Source organism: Medicago sativa, chromosome 7 (assembly GCF_051527215.1).
Source record: "Medicago sativa cultivar Bolivia chromosome 7, Bolivia_mono, whole genome shotgun sequence".
Lineage (NCBI taxonomy): Eukaryota > Viridiplantae > Streptophyta > Magnoliopsida > Fabales > Fabaceae > Medicago > Medicago sativa.
Genome location: NC_140755.1, coordinates 102,364,008 through 102,384,772, shown reverse-complemented (window position 1 = coordinate 102,384,772; position 20,765 = coordinate 102,364,008). Strand labels below are relative to the sequence as shown.

General features: G+C 34.7%; 4 protein-coding genes across 5 annotated transcripts; 1 reads left to right on the top strand and 3 right to left on the bottom strand.

Annotated features, from left to right (window-relative positions):
* Nucleotides 1–1,428: 1,428 nt before the first annotated feature.
* LOC146911460 (DHHC-type zinc finger family protein) lies at nucleotides 1,429–12,717 on the bottom strand. Of its 2 annotated transcripts, none has more exons than XM_085725111.1 (10): nucleotides 12,498–12,717; nucleotides 12,301–12,394; nucleotides 11,015–11,109; nucleotides 10,758–10,925; nucleotides 10,607–10,679; nucleotides 10,447–10,499; nucleotides 2,734–2,825; nucleotides 2,590–2,642; nucleotides 2,368–2,493; nucleotides 1,429–1,857 (listed from the first exon to the last, which is right to left on the bottom strand). In XM_085725111.1, exons 1-10 carry the CDS (start codon nucleotides 12,644–12,646, stop codon nucleotides 1,579–1,581), a joined length of 1,182 nt encoding a protein of 393 aa, XP_085581237.1. In that variant the 5' UTR covers nucleotides 12,647–12,717; the 3' UTR covers nucleotides 1,429–1,578. The 2 variants fall into 2 exon arrangements, with proteins under 2 accessions (XP_085581237.1, XP_085581238.1); XM_085725112.1 differs by having other exon boundaries at nucleotides 2,368–2,466; nucleotides 12,498–12,694.
* LOC146911461 (zinc finger BED domain-containing protein RICESLEEPER 2-like) lies at nucleotides 5,156–8,443 on the top strand. Its single transcript, XM_085725109.1, has 5 exons — nucleotides 5,156–7,259; nucleotides 7,354–7,473; nucleotides 7,581–7,793; nucleotides 7,890–7,971; nucleotides 8,055–8,443. Exons 1-2 carry the CDS (start codon nucleotides 5,156–5,158, stop codon nucleotides 7,461–7,463), a joined length of 2,214 nt encoding a protein of 737 aa, XP_085581235.1. The 3' UTR covers nucleotides 7,464–7,473; nucleotides 7,581–7,793; nucleotides 7,890–7,971; nucleotides 8,055–8,443.
* A 1,536-nt stretch (nucleotides 12,718–14,253) lies between the features above and the next one.
* Nucleotides 14,254–17,303, bottom strand: LOC146911459 (stress regulated protein). Its single transcript, XM_085725107.1, has 7 exons — nucleotides 16,999–17,303; nucleotides 16,618–16,836; nucleotides 15,798–15,884; nucleotides 15,561–15,707; nucleotides 15,208–15,234; nucleotides 14,995–15,090; nucleotides 14,254–14,910 (listed from the first exon to the last, which is right to left on the bottom strand). Exons 1-7 carry the CDS (start codon nucleotides 17,239–17,241, stop codon nucleotides 14,710–14,712), a joined length of 1,020 nt encoding a protein of 339 aa, XP_085581233.1. The 5' UTR covers nucleotides 17,242–17,303; the 3' UTR covers nucleotides 14,254–14,709.
* A 1,277-nt stretch (nucleotides 17,304–18,580) lies between these two features.
* Nucleotides 18,581–19,432, bottom strand: LOC146911458 (histone H2AX). The gene is made up of 2 exons (XM_085725108.1): nucleotides 19,133–19,432; nucleotides 18,581–18,972 (listed from the first exon to the last, which is right to left on the bottom strand). Exons 1-2 carry the CDS (start codon nucleotides 19,328–19,330, stop codon nucleotides 18,751–18,753), a joined length of 420 nt encoding a protein of 139 aa, XP_085581234.1. The 5' UTR covers nucleotides 19,331–19,432; the 3' UTR covers nucleotides 18,581–18,750.
* Nucleotides 19,433–20,765: the final 1,333 nt, after the last annotated feature.

Sequence of the window (20,765 nt, the reverse complement as noted above, 5' to 3'; positions counted from 1 at the left end):
TAGGATCCCTATTTGTGGTTAGTTTGATCTTTTCACCCTCTTCTAGTCGGTGTTAAGAGTTGTTCTTGGGGTTAATTTGGTTTGTGTTTAGTGTAGTGTTGTGTGTAGTTGTTTGCTTGTTAAATTAGTGTTTGTTTTGGTATGATTTTCAACCGTGGTCACAAGTTTTAGACTCTTAGACTGTTATTTCCTTATCGGATATTTGGCTATGGGTAGTATAGTATGCTTGGGATGGGGTGTCTTTTTTATTTGTGGTAGTGTTTTGACGTTGGTTGTTGGTTTTGATGTTGGTTATTGTTACAATGCAGCACGAATATTAGTTAACTTTTTAGTTTTCGATGTTTCTCTTGTGCTTTAGTTTAACTTTCTCTGCTATTGTTGCAATGTACTTTGCTTGTTGGTGTCCTTTCATGACGTCTAGTTTCATTCTTTTGTTTTCCAAGGTACTTATGATCTTGTCGTTGTATATGGCAGGAATAAGCTTAGTGCTTATAGCTTTTTGATTTTGCTTGCATTAATTATGTACATTGCGTTGAAAGGGGGTGGTTGGTGCAACGTTTGGTCTTTTAACAGTTTGAATGAATGGAATATAAGTCTTTGACTAATAAATAAATAATCTAACAAATTCACTATCAGTTGTATTCTGTTAAACAAGCAGATTGTTTAATCATTTCACTTTTCACAAAATTGATAATATGTATGATGAAACCGGCAATTTTTAACCCAGCCCCTCTTGCAGATCTTATTCTTGTGGCAATACCCGCATGTAACAGTCCAGCAATCCCAAGGCAATGATCGTGTCTTCACACAAGGGCTCAATGACAATTTCGCAATTGTTCAAATCCTCTGTATGGAGCCATATCTCTGAATAAGGTTTACTCATTGATAATTCCGCAAGGAAGACAATTACAAATCAGAATCCTTCATGATCCTACCATTCTAGCACTACCACCCCTTCTTCTAATATAAATAAAAAAAGACTATAATCTAATGTAAACGTCATAACATCAATCGACTGTGCATAGCTAATAGCTCCACAGACATTATCAGTTATTGTCTAGAATGCACCTTTACTTTGAAATAAGCAAAATCAATCGTTTTACAGGTATAAAATGCATATGTATACCTTTCTACTTTTGCTAATATGAAACAGTACGGCACAACCAACACATCCGCAGACACAAGAACTAAAAAAATAAAAAAATAAAAAAAACATTTTCAATCTACAACTAGTCCTGAACTCCTTCAATAAAATTAGGGTCTTGCTAACAAGTGCCCTAAGGGCATTGTTTAAGGAACCCACAAAAGGAAATTATGTCTTGAAAATACAAGTCAAACACTTGTTAAAGTTATAATCGTACAATTTCCAATGCAAAAGTTGTTACTTTTAGATGCTTAAACAATGCCCTTAGGGCACTTGTTAGCATTTTCCATAAAATTAATATCACATTTCTGGCTTTCACAATGATTTATAGGGCAGCCTAAACAGTAGAGAGACATGCCCATTCAAATTTAAGTGCAACTAGCCAGCTACCAAGACCTTTAATAGCCAAAAGGAAACGCATTTTAGGAGCATACTCAGTTGGATTTCAACTTTGTTTTCGTAAAGGACTGCCTTGTAGAGAGAGGGGAAATAACCTCCCAAATATTGTGCAAGAAACCTTTATTGTAAACATTATTCTTAACAACTACCACATCCTCCAGAGGTGATCTTCGAAAAAATGCTTTCCATTTGTTGCTTGACAACGATTGTTTTTCACTGTTCATTCCACTGATACTTTGTTTTAGCGCTGCAGCACTGGCCTGCGCTTCTTTTAACTTTCTCTGCCAGTCCATGTAGTCTTGCCACTTGAAGGTCTGCAATACAGAAAGAAGCCATTAGCTGCATTGAGTTCCATGTTCGTGGTATAACTAGTGCTTCTGATAAGCGGTATTTCCCCTCTAAATAAACAAGATGCAGAGAAAGCGAAAACACACATACATATAAACAGAGATCAAACAATCTAATTCTCATCAAATTGCAGCAGGATTTAAACTGGAAAGCTCCAGCAAAGATGTCATTTTGTCATAATGTAAATATCTTTCTATAATCTCAGTTGATGCCAACTTCCAAATCATGTATTATGCTTAGCATTTTCTTACAAATAACGGACATAGCGGTATCCATACATATTTTTGTTTTGTTTTGTTTTGTTTATCCATACATATTTAACTCAACTAATTATAGCCATAGTAATGAGATCACTGATGTTATAGGGATTTTTGTTTTGAATGAACAAAGGAGAGTATGGCTTGCTACTTTCTGGATCCTCCTAATTTACTAGAATTTACTTACATAGTCATTTCAAGGCCAGATGTAGAAAGTACCTCATTAGTGGTAGTGTTACTAAGGCAAAGCTTTGCATGGTAACCGAAGAATCCGCCTAACAGCATCCCAACAATTGCAATGAAAACTATAAGAAGAATCTGAGTGTTGTAGGATCCCAATAACCACTGCATGATAATAACATATCATTGACCACAAAATGGAAAATAGGAAGAAAAAAAATATAGCAATACATGACAATCAACGAGTAAGAAAAACCTCACCTGTACAACATGGGGAGCTAAATCCCAAAATGAATTTTCAATTCCATAATAAACTGCAAAGTTAAGATAAGAAAAGAAGAATCAAAAACAGTAAAAGATACAATTCAATCTTCACACAAATATTTACTTGCAAATCTATATTACCTGTTAGAATATAGACAACTTTTAATTCTTTTAGTCTTCCTGCGAGAATTAAACCTATGAGAACTGTTCCATACATACATAGAAGGAAATGCCTACAAGACACGAAAAAATCACAAATAAGAATGGAGCCTAAAATGAAAATGCATACTGTATTGGATATCATATCAATGCCAGAGCAGAAATCAGCCACTAAAAAATGTAGTACTAAAATGAAAATGCATACTGTATTGGATATCATATCAATGCCAGAGCAGAAATCAGCCACTAAAATTTGTAGTACTATGAGAAATTAGAAATGACTTAGATTTTTAATATCTATTTTACCTAATACTCCCTCCGTTTCAAAATGAGTGTCGTTTTAGGTGTTTACACACATATTAAGAAATGTAATGATTAAAAGAAAGAGAATGATTATTTTACCAAATTATCCTTATTAACTATTGGTTAGTTTTAAAAGTAATACTTTGGAAGTAGTGTGCAGAGTATTTAATTGGAGGGTACAATTGAAAAGAAAAAGTTATTATTGCATTGGAAAGTGAAAGTGACATTCATTTTTAAACAATTTTTTTTTGGCTAAAGCGACACTCATTTTGAAACGGAGGGAGTATATGTAAGCGAAACAATTTAAGTAAAAACACAATTTATGGGGATTTTTGTTTCACATCTAAAATTGAATTTCACAGGAGCCCCTAATTCGGTCCCCTTTCTTTAAGGTCCAATGTGGACCTCCTAATATGACTGGTTATAGCAGGTTCCCCATTTCTACTTCATAAAAAATAAAATAAAAAATAAAAAAAAAATTAAAAAGGTTCTCCATAAAAGGTGCACCAAATTTTGTGTGGGTTATGATTGCAATGGAGTTGGTGGAGATACAGCGGACCACGGAGGCAGGGAGTGTGGACAAAGTGAACGTGAAGGAGAGGGAAAACTCTCAAATTTCATTGTCTCTAATTTAAGTGTACAATTTCATTATCTTTGAAGGCTGAGGAGAGAGTTTTTGTGACTGAGTTATGAAAGTTTGCGTGTTGATCCCATCTCCTAAAACAACTCCCACATTACGTTACAACTTCTCCCATCCCATCACATAAACGACCCGAATAAAATCCCAATTGCAACCCCAACAAAAAGGAAATCGAGGACCCAAGTCCAAGTTTACAGTCAGATCTTGTAGAACTTTTTGCGCTTATTGTGCAGTTAAGAGTTCAAGAGAGTGACATGCAAAATGAAGAGTTACTGTTCGTGGAAGTCAAAATCTCATGATTTGTGTTGCATAGAAAGACGTGTTTTGTTTTTTATAATAAAGATTTAAAGGTTGTTGCAGGATCTCTTTAATGAAACTTGTCAGAACCCAACATCATAACAGGATATTTCGGTCTCTAACTATCTGATAGGGGTGGACAACAATAGTCGACCCGACCCGAACCCGACAAATCCGTTGGAAAATTGGAAGTTTGGGTGGGTTGCGGGTCGGTTTCCGGGTTGGACGGATTGATTGAATGGTTTCAGATGGGTTTAGATGGGCGGGCTCGGACTGAATTTTCAGGCCCATCGAAGCCCAAATCCGACCGAGCCCAGTATATATTATTTTAATCTTATTTTTAACCCTCAGGCCCTGATTTTGTTATGTTATTGGGCATTTTTCTTGGATCAAATTTAAGCCCAAATCATTAAGTCCATTGACAACAAACTAGGGTTATATCTCAAAACATACTCATTCTTATCCATTTCATCCATTTCATTGAGAGAAAGAGAGAGTAAGAGAACAGAGTTCGTAAAGTTAAGGGAAACCCTAGTTTCCTTGTGCAGCCGCCGTTAACCACTTCCTCTCTTTCTCGATCGCTTTCATTTTGCAACCCAAAGAAGATGTCTGTTTCAAAGCTGTGTAAGTGTTCATCTTTCGTTTGCTTCCTCTCTCTCAATCGCTACTGGTTTTTGTTTGCTTTCATTTTCGTCTTAATCTCTTGATTTTGTTGTTATCCATCTAATTATCTTCATCTTTTCTGATGTTTTGACAGTTCATTGGTACCAGTAGATCGATTTCCACAAAGGTACTGTATTCACTTTTTGTTGGCTAGGGTTTGAGTTTTTCCATCATAGATTATTTAACCAAGTTTTCTTTTAAATTTTGTATGTTCATTTTCTCTTATCTGAAGAAGACTTCGAAGCTCAACTTAAAGAACATAAGGTATATGGCTATATGGTTGTGATCATTATTTATTTTCGGGTTTGTTTTTACTCTATTCCTAATAGATTTTTAACTGTTTTTTTTTGTTCATTGTTTTTAATGTTATATGAAGAAGAGAAACAAGTTACATTCCAAGAAGGTATAAGTGTTTTCATTATTATGTCATTTCTGAATTCGTATTTTGTTTAGAGAAACTAGCTTTACTAACAGTTTCATTTCTTCTTCATGTTTTCAGTAATGGAGAGTATAAGTCAAAATCTGTCTTCTACCTTAACATCTGGAAGTGCTAATGTTGCTGAGCCTACTGAACAAGTAGCAGTTGCTACTCAAGTTCCTGTTGTCGGGCTTCCCCCTCTCCCTTGTCTTGCGAAAAAGAGGAAGCCTAATGCTGGTGGTCCTAGGAGATCCTCTCCTGCCTGGGACCACTTCATTAAGTTGCCTAATGAACCAGAACCTACTGCTGCATGCAAACACTGTCATAAAAGGTATTTATGTGATCCAAAAACTCATGGAACTTCTAACTTGCTTGCCCACTCAAAAGTATGCTTTAAAAATCCACAAAATGATCCTACACAAACTGCTCTTATGTTTTCTAATGGGGAGGGTGGTGCTTTAGTTGCTGCTAGCCAAAGATTTAATCCTGAAGCTTGTAGGAAGGCTATAGCTCTATTTGTAATGCTGGATGAACATGCTTTTAGGGTAGTTGAAGGGGAAGGTTTTAAGCTCTTATGTAGACAGTTGCAACCTCTCTTAACCATTCCATCTAGGAGGACTATAGCTAGGGATTGTTTCCAGCTCTATCTTGATGAAAAACTTCGATTAAAATCGTATTTCAAATCAGACTGTGTTAGGGTAGCTTTAACCACTGATTGTTGGACATCTGGTCAAAACTTTAGCTATATGACCCTCACTGCCCATTTCATTAACAATGACTGGAACTATGAAAAAAGAATCCTGAGTTTTTGCGATGTCCTCAATCACAAGGGTGACACAATAGGTAGGAAAGTGGAAGAGATCTTGAAAGAGTGGGGGATAAGGAATGTGTCTACAATAACAGTGGACAATGCATCTTCTAATGATGTAGCTGTTGCTTACTTGAAGAAAAGAATTAATAACATGGGTGGTTTAATGGGTGATGGATCTTTCTTTCATCTTCGTTGTTGTGCTCACATCCTAAACCTTGTGGTGGGTGATGGTTTAAAACAAAATGAGCTTTCTATTTCTTCAGTTAGAAATGCTGTTAGGTTTGTGAGATCCTCTCCCCAAAGAGCTGCAAAATTCAAAGAGTGTATTGAGTTTGCTAGAATTAAGTGTAAGAAGATGTTGTGTCTTGATGTCCAAACAAGGTGGAACACGGCATATATAATGCTAGATGGTGCTGAGAAATTCCAACCAGCCTTTGAGAAGTTGGAGGGTGAAGATTCTGGGTATTTGGAGTTTTTTGGGGAAGCTGGTCCTCCTAGTATTACTGACTGGGAGAATGTTAGGTGTTTTGTTAGGTTTCTAAGAATTTTCTATGATGCTACCAAAGAGTTTTCCTCGTCTCAGCAAGTGTCTTTGCACAAGGCATTCCACCAACTAGCTTCTGTTCATTGTGAGTTGAAAAGAGCAGCCATGAACTTGAACACAGTTTTAGCCTCAATGGGGTCTGAAATGAAGCAAAAATACAACAAGTATTGGGGTAAAATTGAAAACATCAACAAGCTTATTTACTTTGGTGTGATTCTTGACCCTCGATACAAGTTTAGCTATGTGGAGTGGTGCTTCAATGACATGTATGGTGACCAACCTACATTTTTTACTGATCTGATTGCTGTGATCCATACTCAGCTGTTCAAACTATTCAATTGGTACAAGGATGCCCATGACCAGCAACATAATTCTGGGCATCCATCTGCAAGTCCATCTGAGTCTAGTTCTGTTAGTGAGAATGTGATTCCAGCTGAAGTCCCATCTCATTTGGCAAGGGCTGAAGCTTTTAAGGAGCATCTTAAACTGAAGGAATCAATAGTTAAAAAAAATGAGCTTGAAAGGTACCTAGACGAGGAGCGTGCAGAGGATGTCAACTTTGACATCCTTGTTTGGTGGAAACAAAACTCTTGTCGTTATCCTGTTTTGTCATCCATGGTGAGGGATGTTTTAGCTACACCAGTTTCAACTGTGGCTTCTGAAAGTGCCTTCAGTACTGGAGGAAGAGTTATAGATACATATAGAAGCTCATTGAACCCACAAATGGCTGAGGCATTGATCTGTGCACAAAATTGGTTGAAACCCACTCTGAGTCAATTCAAAGACCTCAACATAAATGAGGAATTTGAGTTATCTGCCACTGTTGTATCAGGTATTTAATATGTTTATTTTAACTTTTCAATGTGTGGAGTTTATTCTTGTTTAAATTACACTGTTTAATCATATTGCTTGATCCTTGTATATAGAATTTGATGGATCATCAACTAATGGATCAACATCATGTGGTGTTAGAGCAGCTGCTGTTGTACCAGGAGATGCATCATCATCTCAATCACAGCCAATGAGCTGTGATTGAAAAAACTAGTGTTAGTGATTATAGTATTTTGCCATTGATTGTGTTTATGTTATTGTTTATTTTATTAATTTATGCCAATGTTTATTTTATTAATTTAGTTATTGTTTATATTTACAGGTTCTTAACCCCTTTTTTGGTGTCATTAATCATAATGATTAATGACTTTGCTTAGTGCATTTTTTGGAGAATCTACTTCTTTTTGTGGAATTTGTCCGGTATACACAACAACTCTTTTTGGAAGCATCTGGAGGATGGTGATGGATTTTAATCCAACTTATGATGGAGGTGAAGTTGGTGAATGAAGCAAGCTATATTGTGGATAGTTATTGGGTAAATTTTATTATACACAAATATTTGTAAATTATAAAAGATTTCAGCAGCTAGGTTTGATTAATATTAATCTAAATGAAATATTCATGTATACAGTTGAAGGATAAGTAAAAGTCAAGGTGATGGAAGTGAAAGGCAGGAAGTTGGAAGCATTTGGAGGGATTTACAACTTATGATGGTGAGGGATTTTAATCCATTTTTTAATAGAGTCAAATTCTAAAAAATGCACACATCTGATTTTGTTTTTTTTAACATATGTAGATCATTTTGATGTTGTGTTGTGATGATGATATCTGATGATGCATGGATGGTGATCGACTGTGCTATGGTGGTGCTTCACGGTTTGTGAAGTGTTGATAATGAGCTTGTTCTAGACTGGACTTGAACATTTCCAAGTTTGATTTGTAATATTTATTTGAAGTAGATTCTTATCAACTCTAAACAACTTAAAGCAATGCATAAGTGTACTTTTATTTATTTTAAGTCTGTAATATTATGATACATATCACATGGATGATGAATGATCATGAATGATGTAGTTGGGCTTCTTTCAGCCAACTAAATTCATGTTTATTTACTATTACAGGGCTGAATCATGAATGATCAAATGATGTAATTAGGCTTTTCTAAGCCAACTAAACTCTTGTATGATTTGGCAAGAAAATAGGCCTAATTTGTTTGTATTTCATTGGTAACTTAGATTTACAGGGGATAAAATTCGTATGAAACCGCAACTGGCACGATGTTGGCCTCATCCGACATAACCCACCCATAACATCCGCTGAAACCGATTAACCGAGACCCGCCATAACCGTTGCTTCATTTGGGTGAAATTGGGCCTTGATTTCTCAACCGTGGATTGTTTCGGATTGAGCTTTCTGAGCCCGAACCCACCCATACCCGACCGCTGTCCACCCCTACTATCTGAAGTTCAAGAAGATACCTCGTGTTTTGTGTGATCGTCATCTCAATAGTATTACCCAAGGTAAAGGAAATTCCCTCAGTTTTTACTTTTATTTTTAATTTTAATTTGCCCAGCTTCTTTTATGAAGAAGTTACAACAACAACAACAACAACAACAACAACCAAGCCTTATCCCACTAAGTGGGGTCGGCTACATGGATCAAATGACGCCATAGTGTTCTATCAAAAACCATATTTGGATCCAACTCATTGACCTCTAAATCTTTTCTAATGGTTTCTCTAATGGTTTTCTTAGGTCTTCCTCTACCTCTTTTAACACTCTCCTCCATTTGATCTACTCTTCTTACAACGGCATATTTACGGGTCTTCTCTCTACATGTCCAAACCATGTAAGCCTATTTTCTACCAACTTTTTTACTATAGGTGCTACCCCCACTCTCTCTCTAATGGTGTCATTCCTAATCCTATCCTGTCTAATCTTACCACTCATCCAACGCAACATCCGCATCTCCGCTACGCTTACTTTACTCTCGTGTTGGCTCTTAACCGTCGAACACTCCGTACCATACAACATTGTCGGTCTGACTGCTGTCCAATAGAACTTTCCTTTCAGCTTAAGTGGTACTTTCTTATCGCACAAAACACATGTGGCTCTTCTCCATTTCAACCACCCAGCTTGAATACGATGATGTACATCGGCTTCTATTTCTCCGTCATTTTGTACTATGGACCCAAGACATCTAAACCGCGTAACTTGGGGTATGATATGATCTCCAACTTTCACCTCCAAGGTAGACCCACTTCTCCTTTTGCTGAAGTTACATTCCATATACTCGGTCTTGCTTCTACTCAGGCGGAAGCCATACGCTTCTAAGGCTTGCCTCCAAGTCTCTAGCCTCCCGTTTAACTCCTCCCTCGACTCAAAAAGCAAGACTACATCATCTGCAAAAAGCATACATCTCGGTGCTAACTCTTGGATGTGTTCCGTCAGTACATCCAAAACTAAAGTAAAAAGATAAGGACTTAGGGTTGACCCTTGGTGTAGTCCTATTTTATGAAGAAGTTAGATCACACAAAATAATAATCACGTCAAAACACATTTTGTTAACTATACATGTAAGAGTCCAAAATCAAAATGTGGCCATGATCTGAATCATGCGGAAAACAAGTCTAAAATGTGGCTAGTGTACTTTAGTATAAATAAGAAATGGGTTTAATAAGTAAATGGTCCCTGTAAAATTATCAAATTTCGCTTTTAGTCCCTCTAAAAATTTTCACCAAGTTTTAGTCCCTCAAATGTTTTTCGTCACTAATTTTGGTCCCAACTGTTAAATGGAGTTGACTGACTCTGACATGGCAGTGCCCTGTGTACATAAATAAGAAAAGGGTCTTGCTAACGAGTGCCCCCTGTGGCACTCTTTAAGGATTACAAATTACGAAATCATTCTTTAAAAATGTCAAATACTTCAATTTCCAATGCATTGAATACACAAATTTTCATAAAACTTACTATTTAAGGTGCTTAAAGAGTGTCCCGGGGGCACTGCTATATGGTAAGAAAGTGATTGATTAGTTGTTTAATTGTGTACTGGGGCAGTCATGCGGTAGGACAAGGACAGTTATGTTGATCTGTGTGTTTGTGTATTCATTGTTTGAAGTTCTAAAAAGTTTCCACTTTCTGTTACAAAACTTATCAATAACAAACAGAAGCACCACATATAGAGCTCACCATAAAAGAAAAGCCATGAAATATCGAGTGTTTCTCTCCCCTATGCAATTATTCTGCAAGTAAAAAAACATTTAGTAAAATCTAAAATAAACGGATGATTTATTTATTAAGAGACGCTTAAGTGACCCTATAAAGAAGGAAAATTTCAAAGATTACTAACCATCCATCCACAGTGATGGTCAAATCGTGCAACACAGCGATCACAAATGCTGCAATGCTTTGATCTAGCAGGTCTGTAAACAAAATTAAGACAATATTATAACTAGATTTAACTAATATTTCACCAAATTTAACACTAGCAGCAAACTCACTTTGGAATTTTGCAAGTGGAACATTCTTTCTCTGAAAAAATGATATTATCATAAGGATAAGCAGCAAGATATTGAGAAACATTCTCAGCCTTTATTGTCCCAGGATCAGTAAAGCTGGTCAAAAGAAAGAGCAGAATTCCAACAGCAGCTGCGAAGAAGCTTGTGTACCTAAGGTCTAACAGAATTCAGGATAGAATAATGCTGAAGAATACATAAATCAAGAAAAGAGTACAATAACGGCGTGTCGGGTACCCTACTTGTGAGTTGCACTTAAATAGTATCCAGGGATATAGGCAAAGGAAGAGTTGACGGCAAAATAATATGTAAAGCTGATTATCACAAGATATATGATCTGCAATTAACACAAATTTATTTATCAAACCAACAGAGAACACCACAAAATGATGTTTAAAAAAACGTTCTAAGATTTTCTTATAACAAATTCATGAGGTATAATGCCCCTGTTTTGGGACCTGTTTGGATAAACAACTTAATTAAGCACTGATAGTATAAGCGATTATCATATAACTTACTTATGTATATGTGAGTTATTTCTACAACAAAAGATAAAATAAAGTCAAATTGTTTTCATATAAGCTCCAAGTTGTTTTCATAAGCTATCCTAGAGAGCTTATAAAAATAATCTGAAAATAGGCTAGGACATGCCATAAGCTATTTCTATAATTCCAACAGTTTCAGAAAGTGTTTATGTCAGTAGATAAGCAAAAATAAGTCAATCCAAACAGAACCCTGAGTCACAATTTGGTTGAATAATCCATCAATTTGGTCCCTAAAGTATCATTCTCTCTCCGATTCAGTCCCAACAATATGTGAAAATAAATAAGTAGTCGCTAAAGTATATGAAAATTCATCATGTTAGTATCTAAGACCTTTGTAGCACTGATACCCCTGATCAAAGGAGTGTCGTGTTCAACACTGATACAACACTGAGACATGTGATTACGTTCAAATCATTCATTTTCTCAAATTATTACTAGATACGGTGTCATGTCTGTGTTCATACTCTAAGACTAACATAGATATATTTACTAAGTAGGACTAAATAGATACTCTCTGTCTCAAAATTATCGTTCTCTATCTAGAATGTCAATGAAACGTTTTTTTCCCACTATTATACTCTTATTCATTGAATGTCATCTAACTTAACTACTCCACTTAATAAGGGTATTTTAATAAGGGTATTTTAGTAAGTGAAACTAATTTTACCATTAAAATCAAGACAATTGATCATTTCCTGAAACTAATTTTACCATTAAAATCAAGACAATTGATCATTTCCTTAGAAATAGTGCACAAACCTATATTTTGAGACGGAGGGCGTATGTTTTAGAGACCTATATTTAAATTTACATACTTGAAGTACTAAATAGGAGAGAGTGTAATAATTTAGAAGTAAATAAATTGATTGATGGTTTGAATCACAATGAAAACCGATCTTAAGATTTAGAATACATTAATACCAATTTAAATTGATCACAATTGACAATCAATAGTTGAAGAAATCGAAATTCGAAATTGAAACCTGTAAGAGAGGATTGGGACGATCGCAGCAATAATATTCAACAGAAAGAACAGCATTGGTACACTTAGAGCCAAAAACAGCGCCAATAAAACGCCTGAGAGAGAGATTACAGAGAGAGAGTGAGATTGAGGAATAAATAGTGAAACAACATGAAAATGAATGATTGAGAGAGAGAGAGAGAGAGTTAGTTACAGTACAGGAAGTAATCGTAAGCGCCGAAAGTGAGGAAATAGTGAATGCGTTGAATGAAAGTGCCTTCGAAAATTGGCCATCGACCGCAAAGGAAAGAGATCACAACCAAAGCTGTCACCAATCCATGGCATACCAATAACAAACCTACCCCCATCACTACCAATTCAATTCAATAATAGACTCAACCATTTTTATCTTACCTTCCTTTACATTCATTTATTTATTAATTAATTATTAATTGTTTGTTTTTCTGAAAACAAATTAATACCTTTTCAAAAAATTAGGGAAGGGGAAAATTAATACTTTCATTTTTATCTTACTTATATTTTTGTCAATAACATAAGTAAGAAATTAAATATTATTAATTTTTACATATGCAATTGCACTTCCTTTTTGTTGTTTTAATTTTAATTTTAATAAAAACAAACAGCACCTACAAAGAAATAGGAGAAACAATTGATTTCTAGAGCCTTTCGAGTTTACTTATTTAAGTTTATGTGTTTTTTTAATAGGTTATTTAAGTCTATCCATATGTATTTGTGAGACTATTGATAAAAACATATAAAATGGATTTGTCATTTTCAAAGGTTTTAAGGAAACCTTGTCAAAAAAAAAAAATTAAGGAAATGTTAACCGGTGCTCCAAACACTTTTTAAGGATCATAAGTAGTAAGTATTTATGAAAATGTGTGTAATCAATGTATTCGAAATTGAAATATTTAACTTTTTTAAAGAATAATTGCTTATTTTAGAGTGTTTAAAGAGTGCTCGGAGCACTCGTTAACAAGACCCTATAACTTATACTAAAACAATTTATATTTATTTTAGCTTTTGTTATAGAAATAACTTATATACAAGTGTCAATCATGATAAACACTTATGTTTTATGTTGTAAGCTGAAAATTAAGTTGTTTATCCAAAAAAAAAGACCTAATTGTATTTCATTTTCAAATTTGGCATGTTTGAATTGACTTATTTGAGTTTATCTACGACTTCTTGCATAAGTTTTGTATGACTGTTTGGTAAAGCTTCTGAAAGCACAATCTAATATTGTTAGCCAACATGCAAGCAAGAAGTCTTTCCAATTCCATCAATCATGCCTTGTGATTAGAATTCAATATCGTTAACCAATGATGTTTTTAGAGAATTGCTATATAGTACGGGAAATTTTCACGAAAATTCACGAACGCTTAGCAATCTGAACGATCTCTATTGTTATGCAGTGCACTATGTCTCTATTGTTATGCAATTCAACCAAAGAAAAAGGTGGTCAACACCGTTTGAATTAATTTGCTGCACCGTTTGTTTAATTAAGAATTCATTTTATTAGTGTTAAGATTAATTCCATCAAACAAAAAAAAAAATCAGTGTTAAGATTAAAGAGTGCTAATCTTTCACGACCAAAAAAAAAAGAGTGCTAACCTTTAAACTTTCCTTTTATTAATTAAATCACTTACTTTTTAAAAAAAAAAAAAAAAAGTGTCGCAGTTTAGAAGGCATCCGTGAATTTTCGTTACCATAGTTCCGTACTATTTAGCATTTTTCATGTTTTTAATGGGCAGAATTCTTTTCATGCAGTGTAGATACAACAGTTCTGACAAAAATAAAAGAAAACTTTTCTTTTCTTGCTATCATCGTTTAACTTCTTTAGTAAACTTTTTTTTTTATCGGGCGTTGTGTACAAAGCGCATGGACGTAGTCAGCACGAGCTAATGACTCGCGCTTACTATGGATTCCTTGTTGAAAAGATTTCTCCGTAAACTTGGACACAACAAGGAGTCTCAATTAAAAACGCTTGTCTAACATATGACCGTTATGCTACTGAGTAGTGACAATGCCTCAGCTACATGGTCAAAGACTGAACTATCCTGTAGTGTCATGAACTGTATATACAAGCTCAGACATAGTCAAGCTCTTTCTGGTGCATAACCATACAAATATGTTCAAATGACTTACTTAAGCATACCTCAACTATATATACAAGTTTACTTTATCCTTGAAAATTAAACCTACTTTGCAGGGTTACATCACTTGTCCTTTTTCTCTTCATAAAGGATCCTTCACACACGAAGTCTCGGAAATCGCAAACCCGTTCAACTATAACAAAAGCCATTCACATTCTGCTTGCATAAGATATGACCAGGGTAACACCGAATGGAATTTTTTTCGAAACTTGAATGTGTACCCGGAGCCAGGAACACAGTATATCCAACTTCCGTTATAGATCTGAAACATTGATAGAATTCTCTATAATATCAATGCAGGATCCTACAGAACTTCCCAGAGACATGGCCTCGGCAAGCTTGGACCGAGCTGCTTCATGCCGACGCAGGAGTAAGACTGTGTTTAGCACAGACCATCTAACTTGAGAATCTGCCTTCTTCTGTGTGAAGCCCAGTCCGTTGAGCAAAGAATCTAACTATTCACAATTAAGAAAACTACAGTTATTAATGTCAATACCATGTGAGCATTCCATTTCTCATGACAAAAAATAACAAGTTACCTTTCTTATGTCATCCAAACCTCCTTCAGAAAATCCATATATAAGATACTCGGTGCATACCCCGGCCAAGGCTATACATGAAAATTTGTTCAATGTCTGATAACATAAAACAAAGGTTTTGTCACATAATCAATCTTATCTTCATAATCTACACAACGTCGATTAAAGAAAACAAAGCAATTAAAATTAGATGTTTGTAAGGCGGAAACATACTGTAGCTGATACTTTCCCTGAGTTAACCTGCATGACACCAAAGGTAATAACAATCAACATATATAATCGTCAACTAACCCCAGTTTATGGTCTACTCGATAAGCAAACAGTTCAAAGTGAGTTAAAACATGTATTTCTATCATATACATAAATATTATGGAGTCACTGGACTAAAATAGATGCGAAAAGACAAGGTCTTGCTGCTAAATTGCGACAAGGGTCAAACTCAGACTACTAGGACAGGTATTCATGCAAAGGACACATTCCTAGTAGATACTTTTTCTCTCTTTCAAGTAGTACCTTTGAAAGTAAAAATAGTGCATTAAATATACGGAACAAATAAAGTAACCAACTTCTTCGAGAAACTCAAAATCCACAAAGGCTGTGCCAGCTTGAATATTGAGAGAACCCTCCTTCATCAGACCATCCAAACTAGAAAGTGTATATCCTTTAGGAAGTATTCCAACCAGATAAGCAATTAAAAAATGGCCAGCTTCATGCTGCATAATTAAATTTTGTTCTAGTTACTTCATGATGTAAGCTGTAAGAAATAAAATTATTGCAAGTGCTAACAATAAAATGAATCTGACTTGAGTAACCCTGTTGTGGTATTTCTGACTGAATTTGTGACCAATTGTATCAACAACCAAACTACCAAGACCTCCACCAAAAGAGACCTGAAAACAATCAATTTGATGAGCATAAAAAATCTCCATGCACTGGTTACTGAAGTAGCATGTAAGCGGACAAACATAGATGTAACGGGACGTTGAGTAGCAGCTAGCGATGATTGATAAACAAACTTGGTCAAGATTTTCAGAGTTATGATGTTGTTTTATAAGGAAAAATCAGCATACGAGGTTGATGAAAATAAAATGTTTCATTCGTATTGGAAACATTCAAATTTGAAATAGCATTTTTCGATAAGGTTAAAATGACCAACACCCCAACAAGTCGGGTAGAAAAAGCATGAGATAAGAGAATAAGCTCAGTCAAATAGACAAGTAGAGTATCATAGTTATTAGTTATCACAAAAGTAAACAAATGCTTTTGTTCGGCAAAGATTCTGTTTGGATAAGCGAATATTTACATGATATTTCTATATCAACATATAAAATAAAGTCAAGTTTTTTTTTTTTCATATAAACTATAAGCTTTTTATAAGCAGGGCTTATGAAAATAAGCTAAAAACAGCTAATAGACATATGATAAGCTGCATCCATATGCTCTCTCAAAAAGTCTCACAAGTGTTAATGTCAATAGATATGCTCAAATAAGCCAATCCAAACAAATCCTTAACATATGTAAAACAGGTGGTTCTTCTGTGAGACATGGCATTTTCATTTCATTCATAGTTTCATATAGTGGAATGAATGCAGTAAATTTGTGTCCAGGTGCAAGTAGTAATACCAAATCCAGAGTCCACAGAAACAGCAATCCCAAAGATATGTAAAAGATTTGTTGTTGGGAAATTCCAAAGACATTCCAAGCAGCAACCCCTCCAACAATAGCAGCAATCAACAAATTTCTCTCAATTGAACCAAGAGTTGTATCCACAGGTGATAGAAGAGACATGGCTTCTATTCCATTTAGCTTCAATTCATCCAATGTATAAAGCCTTTGAGGAACCTGCACAGTAATTCACACAACAAATGAAACAAGCTACAAATACAGTCCCTAATCTTTTATATTCCTAACTTCATAACTCAAAGACTAACATCAAGGATGGGAGTTGTCAAATTCACTCGAACGGATATAAAATGGTCGTTAGTGTCACTTTAATTAACCAACCTGTCTAGCCGCGCCGAAACACTGAAGCCCGTTGGGTTTGCCTTGTAAATCCTTAACAAGTGCAAGAGCAGCTCTATCATCCCCTTTTGTTAGCTCCTTGTCTACACTTTCAAGCAATTGTTGTCTGTTGCTAGAAACCTTGGTGGAGCATTGGATTCTCACCCTTACAAGTTTAGGTTGCCCGAGGGATGATGGGAGACCCACGCCCACACAGACACCATGCATCAGACTCAAAACAATCATTTAATCAAATTCTTTGGATGAATGAAATAAAAATCATGGTATTATTTTGTTTTCCACGCCATGCGACCATGTCTGTCAAAGGCTGTTGTTGTATTTCCATTCAATTTGTTATCCACCACATAAAATAGGAGACGTAATCATATTTTTAAAATCAAGAAAAACAATTTGCCTAATCTCCAACCCCATTTATTGCACACAAAATATCTTCACTTACAAAAATGGCCTCCTATAACTAATGTCCCTCGAGCATACGTTAAGAAAATAAAAGAAAAAAAAAATGACATTTTACATTGAAAATATCATTTTTTTTTATATTTTTAAGACTTTGGTTGTGCAAGTTCTAAAATATTCATTTGTTAGCTTTTTTTGTATAAAAATTATTTGTATTGGTAGGACTTTACTAGTATTATGTTTGAACTTTGAACAGTGAAAATATCTACGAAAGTGTGTTTGTATCATCGATTTGATACCCTGCAGAGTGTAAGTTACAGTTGTTAACGGTGCGAGATTAATTCATGCAAAATTGGAGATTCATCAAACTAATAATCCTCCATCAAATTGATAAAAACGTCCATACATTAAGTAGAGATCACTATATTGATGCTAAAGCATTCTCAAATAACAATTTGAATTGAGAATAATCTTCAAATTCGCAACATTGAACTGACGCTAGAATAAATATACAAAAACTAGGAAAAAACAGTACTCCCTCCGTCCGTACTCCCTCCGTCCCGGAATAAGTGACCCATTTTCTAAAAAAAAGTGTCCCAAAATAATTGACCCATTTCAATTTTCAATACAACTTTCATCATTCCCAATACAGTATAACACTAAATAATACTACTTTTATCATTCCCAATACAATATATTCCACTTTCCCCTTTATTTATACATTTTTCTTAATATGTGTGAAAAATAAAATTGTGTCAATTAAATTGAGACAGAGGTAGTAACGACTAACGCATTCACACAATCAAGATGTGAAATTTATTTTTCCAGCTTAACAGTACACTGAAAAAGTACTACACGTCAAAGGAACTGCAGGAGCCGTGTAGAGAAACAGACAAAGGACTTGTCAGAAAGGTACCTAACCACGTGAAGAAAGAAAGAAATATACCCACACAGATGATCCTAACTTCGAGATCAATTAAGGGACATATACCCTTTTTATATAAAAATTAACTCTAAAGATAAATGATGGTTTATTCCAAAGCTCAGACTCACTTCAAGTTCAAAGAAAATGAAACATTGCTATGACTCATAGGAGTAAGTATCAACAACCACAGATTCCAGATTAAAGCGAATGAACATTAAAACATTAATAGAAGCTACATGTATATATTCATAATGTTTTCCATTCATTTTCAACTAAGTGCATTACAAAACCATTCACTTCATCAGAGTGCTACATTTCAACCCTCATCCCAAGAGAGTAATATAGAAATTTATCATTTATGCTACATATGCAGAAAGATAAACTATAACTACTCAGAACAGAACCCAGAAACCCTAAAATTCTTGAGAGGCAGATCCAATTTCTCCTTTGCCCTTTCCAACCTTCTTTGGGAGCAAAGTCTGATGAATATTAGGCAGAACACCACCATTAGCAATGGTCACAGTTCCCAAAAGCTTGCTGAGTTCTTCATCGTTCCTGACAGCAAGCTGAATGTGCCTTGGGACAATACGATTCTTCTTGTTGTCTCTAGCAGCGTTTCCAGCCAATTCCAAAACCTAATCAACAAAAAATTAACAGAAAATTGAGTTTCTACCTTTCAATTATCAGATTCATATAAAACCCTAATAAAACAAAGACAATTCGATTGAATTGGATCTAGAACCCTAAATTAAACAAAAAAGATAGTGAAAGAAAAATTGGAGAAAAGAAACAAACCTCAGCAGCGAGATACTCAAGGACGGCGGAGAGGTAGACAGGAGCTCCGGCACCAACACGTTCGGCGTATTTACCGGCCTTGAGGAATCTGGCGATTCTTCCGACGGGAAATTGAAGACCAGCCTTTGAAGATCTGGAAACCGATTTGGCAGCCTTTGGTTTGCCTCTTCCACCTTTGGTTGTTCCAGTAGAGCTCATTTTCTGATCGGAGAAGAAATTTGAAAACCTAAAACTTGAATTTGGGAGAAAATGGATTTGAGAAGAGTGAGAAAGCGAGAATAGATTTGAGGGCTCAATCGGTGGAATGTTTTTTATATAGGACCCTAGCCTATGTGCTGATTGGTCTAGACTGTAAGGCACGGATCGCCAGCGTGGCATTCACGCTAAGATTCGCGCGAACTATTTCATTTCTTTTTGTTTTTGGGCATTTTCCAACTACCCCGCGCTATATTTCATAAGGTGTTTTAAAATTGGGAAATGTTAACTAGTTAACATGACCTTTTAAAATTTAGTGTTAAGTCCTTCAAAAAAAATTAGTGTTAAGTTTTTTTTTCCTCAAAAAAAAGTATGTTTTTTTTATTCTTATAAATAAATAAACTTTTTATTTTAATTCTTTTAAATATTTTCTTGAAGTTTTAGTTTTAAAAAACAAAATCATCTTTATTTTTGTCCCTCTTTTAAAGAAAATTTACATATAGAATTTATATTTTTGAATAAAATTTTGCAGAAAAATTGATAATATTCTAAGAAACTCTTCCAAAAAAAATTAAATTTTTTTAACTAGACATAAATTAAATACGATTTTTTATATTTTTTGTGATTAAAAATTCATATTTAATTCATGTTTGATTAAAAAGTTCTTTTTTTTTGGTTGAGATTTTTACGATATTCTGCATAATTTCATTAAAAAAATACATAAGTTAACTTAAAAATAACGACCAAAAGTTGTGATTAAAAATTTTATAGGGACTAAAAGTCGAAAGAAGATTTCAGAGGGACTGGAACGAAAATTTGATATATTTATAGGAACCAAAAGGCTTAATTTGATATTTGGTCCCCTAACTAATTTGTTGTTTTCATTTTGGTCTCATAACTCGTAAAATCAACATTTTGGTCCCTCTTGTTTTGCTCTGTTAGTCAAAAAGGTCCTTAGCTGTTAACTTTAACTTTAAATGTCTTAGGTAGAACATAAACAATGTTGGTCCATCATAGATCTTATTAATTCTTTTAATTTTAACCGTTCGATTTTAAAAAAAAAAAAAAAGAGGACCACTGAATTACACATGTCTATTTTATCTAATGGTGCACCATCGATACCTAATTTTTTGTACTTTTTCTTCATCTTCTTTATTCCTCTTCATCATCATCAACAACAAATTCATCAACATTCATAGAAAAAACCCAGAAAAAACTCATCTTCTCATTCATTCACTGTACCCAAAAAAATCCATCTTCTCATCTTCACCAACACTAATTTATTCACTCCATCTTCTCATTTTCGCTTTCCACCTAAAAACCCAAGAAAAAAAACCATTGATTTTTCACTACAACAACTCATATGATTCCAGATCTGAAGCCAACAACATTTTTTTTAATCAACCCTTATTTATTGATAAAAAGAAAAAAGAGGTCG

What these genes read in the sequence shown, in the direction of transcription:
- LOC146911460 (XM_085725111.1), bottom strand. Translation starts at nt 12,646, where the DNA reads ATGGGGGTAGGTTTGTTATTGGTATGCCATGGATTGGTGACAGCTTTG. An exon ending in TCCACTTGCAAAATTCCAAA is followed by an intron (nt 10,680 to 10,757) that starts GTGAGTTTGCTG and finishes TTTTGTTTACAG; the next exon opens with ACCTGCTAGATCAAAGCATT. An exon ending in AGTTGTCTATATTCTAACAG is followed by an intron (nt 2,643 to 2,733) that starts GTAATATAGATT and finishes TTAACTTTGCAG; the next exon opens with TTTATTATGGAATTGAAAAT.
- LOC146911459 (XM_085725107.1), bottom strand. Translation starts at nt 17,241, where the DNA reads ATGATTGTTTTGAGTCTGATGCATGGTGTCTGTGTGGGCGTGGGTCTC. An exon ending in TTCTGTGGACTCTGGATTTG is followed by an intron (nt 15,885 to 16,617) that starts GTATTACTACTT and finishes GATTGTTTTCAG; the next exon opens with GTCTCTTTTGGTGGAGGTCT. An exon ending in CAGGGAAAGTATCAGCTACA is followed by an intron (nt 15,091 to 15,207) that starts GTATGTTTCCGC and finishes TTATGTTATCAG; the next exon opens with ACATTGAACAAATTTTCATG.
- LOC146911458 (XM_085725108.1), bottom strand. Translation starts at nt 19,330, where the DNA reads ATGAGCTCTACTGGAACAACCAAAGGTGGAAGAGGCAAACCAAAGGCT. An exon ending in TTGAGTATCTCGCTGCTGAG is followed by an intron (nt 18,973 to 19,132) that starts GTTTGTTTCTTT and finishes TTTGTTGATTAG; the next exon opens with GTTTTGGAATTGGCTGGAAA.
- LOC146911461 (XM_085725109.1), top strand. Translation starts at nt 5,156, where the DNA reads ATGGAGAGTATAAGTCAAAATCTGTCTTCTACCTTAACATCTGGAAGT. An exon ending in ATCTGCCACTGTTGTATCAG is followed by an intron (nt 7,260 to 7,353) that starts GTATTTAATATG and finishes CCTTGTATATAG; the next exon opens with AATTTGATGGATCATCAACT.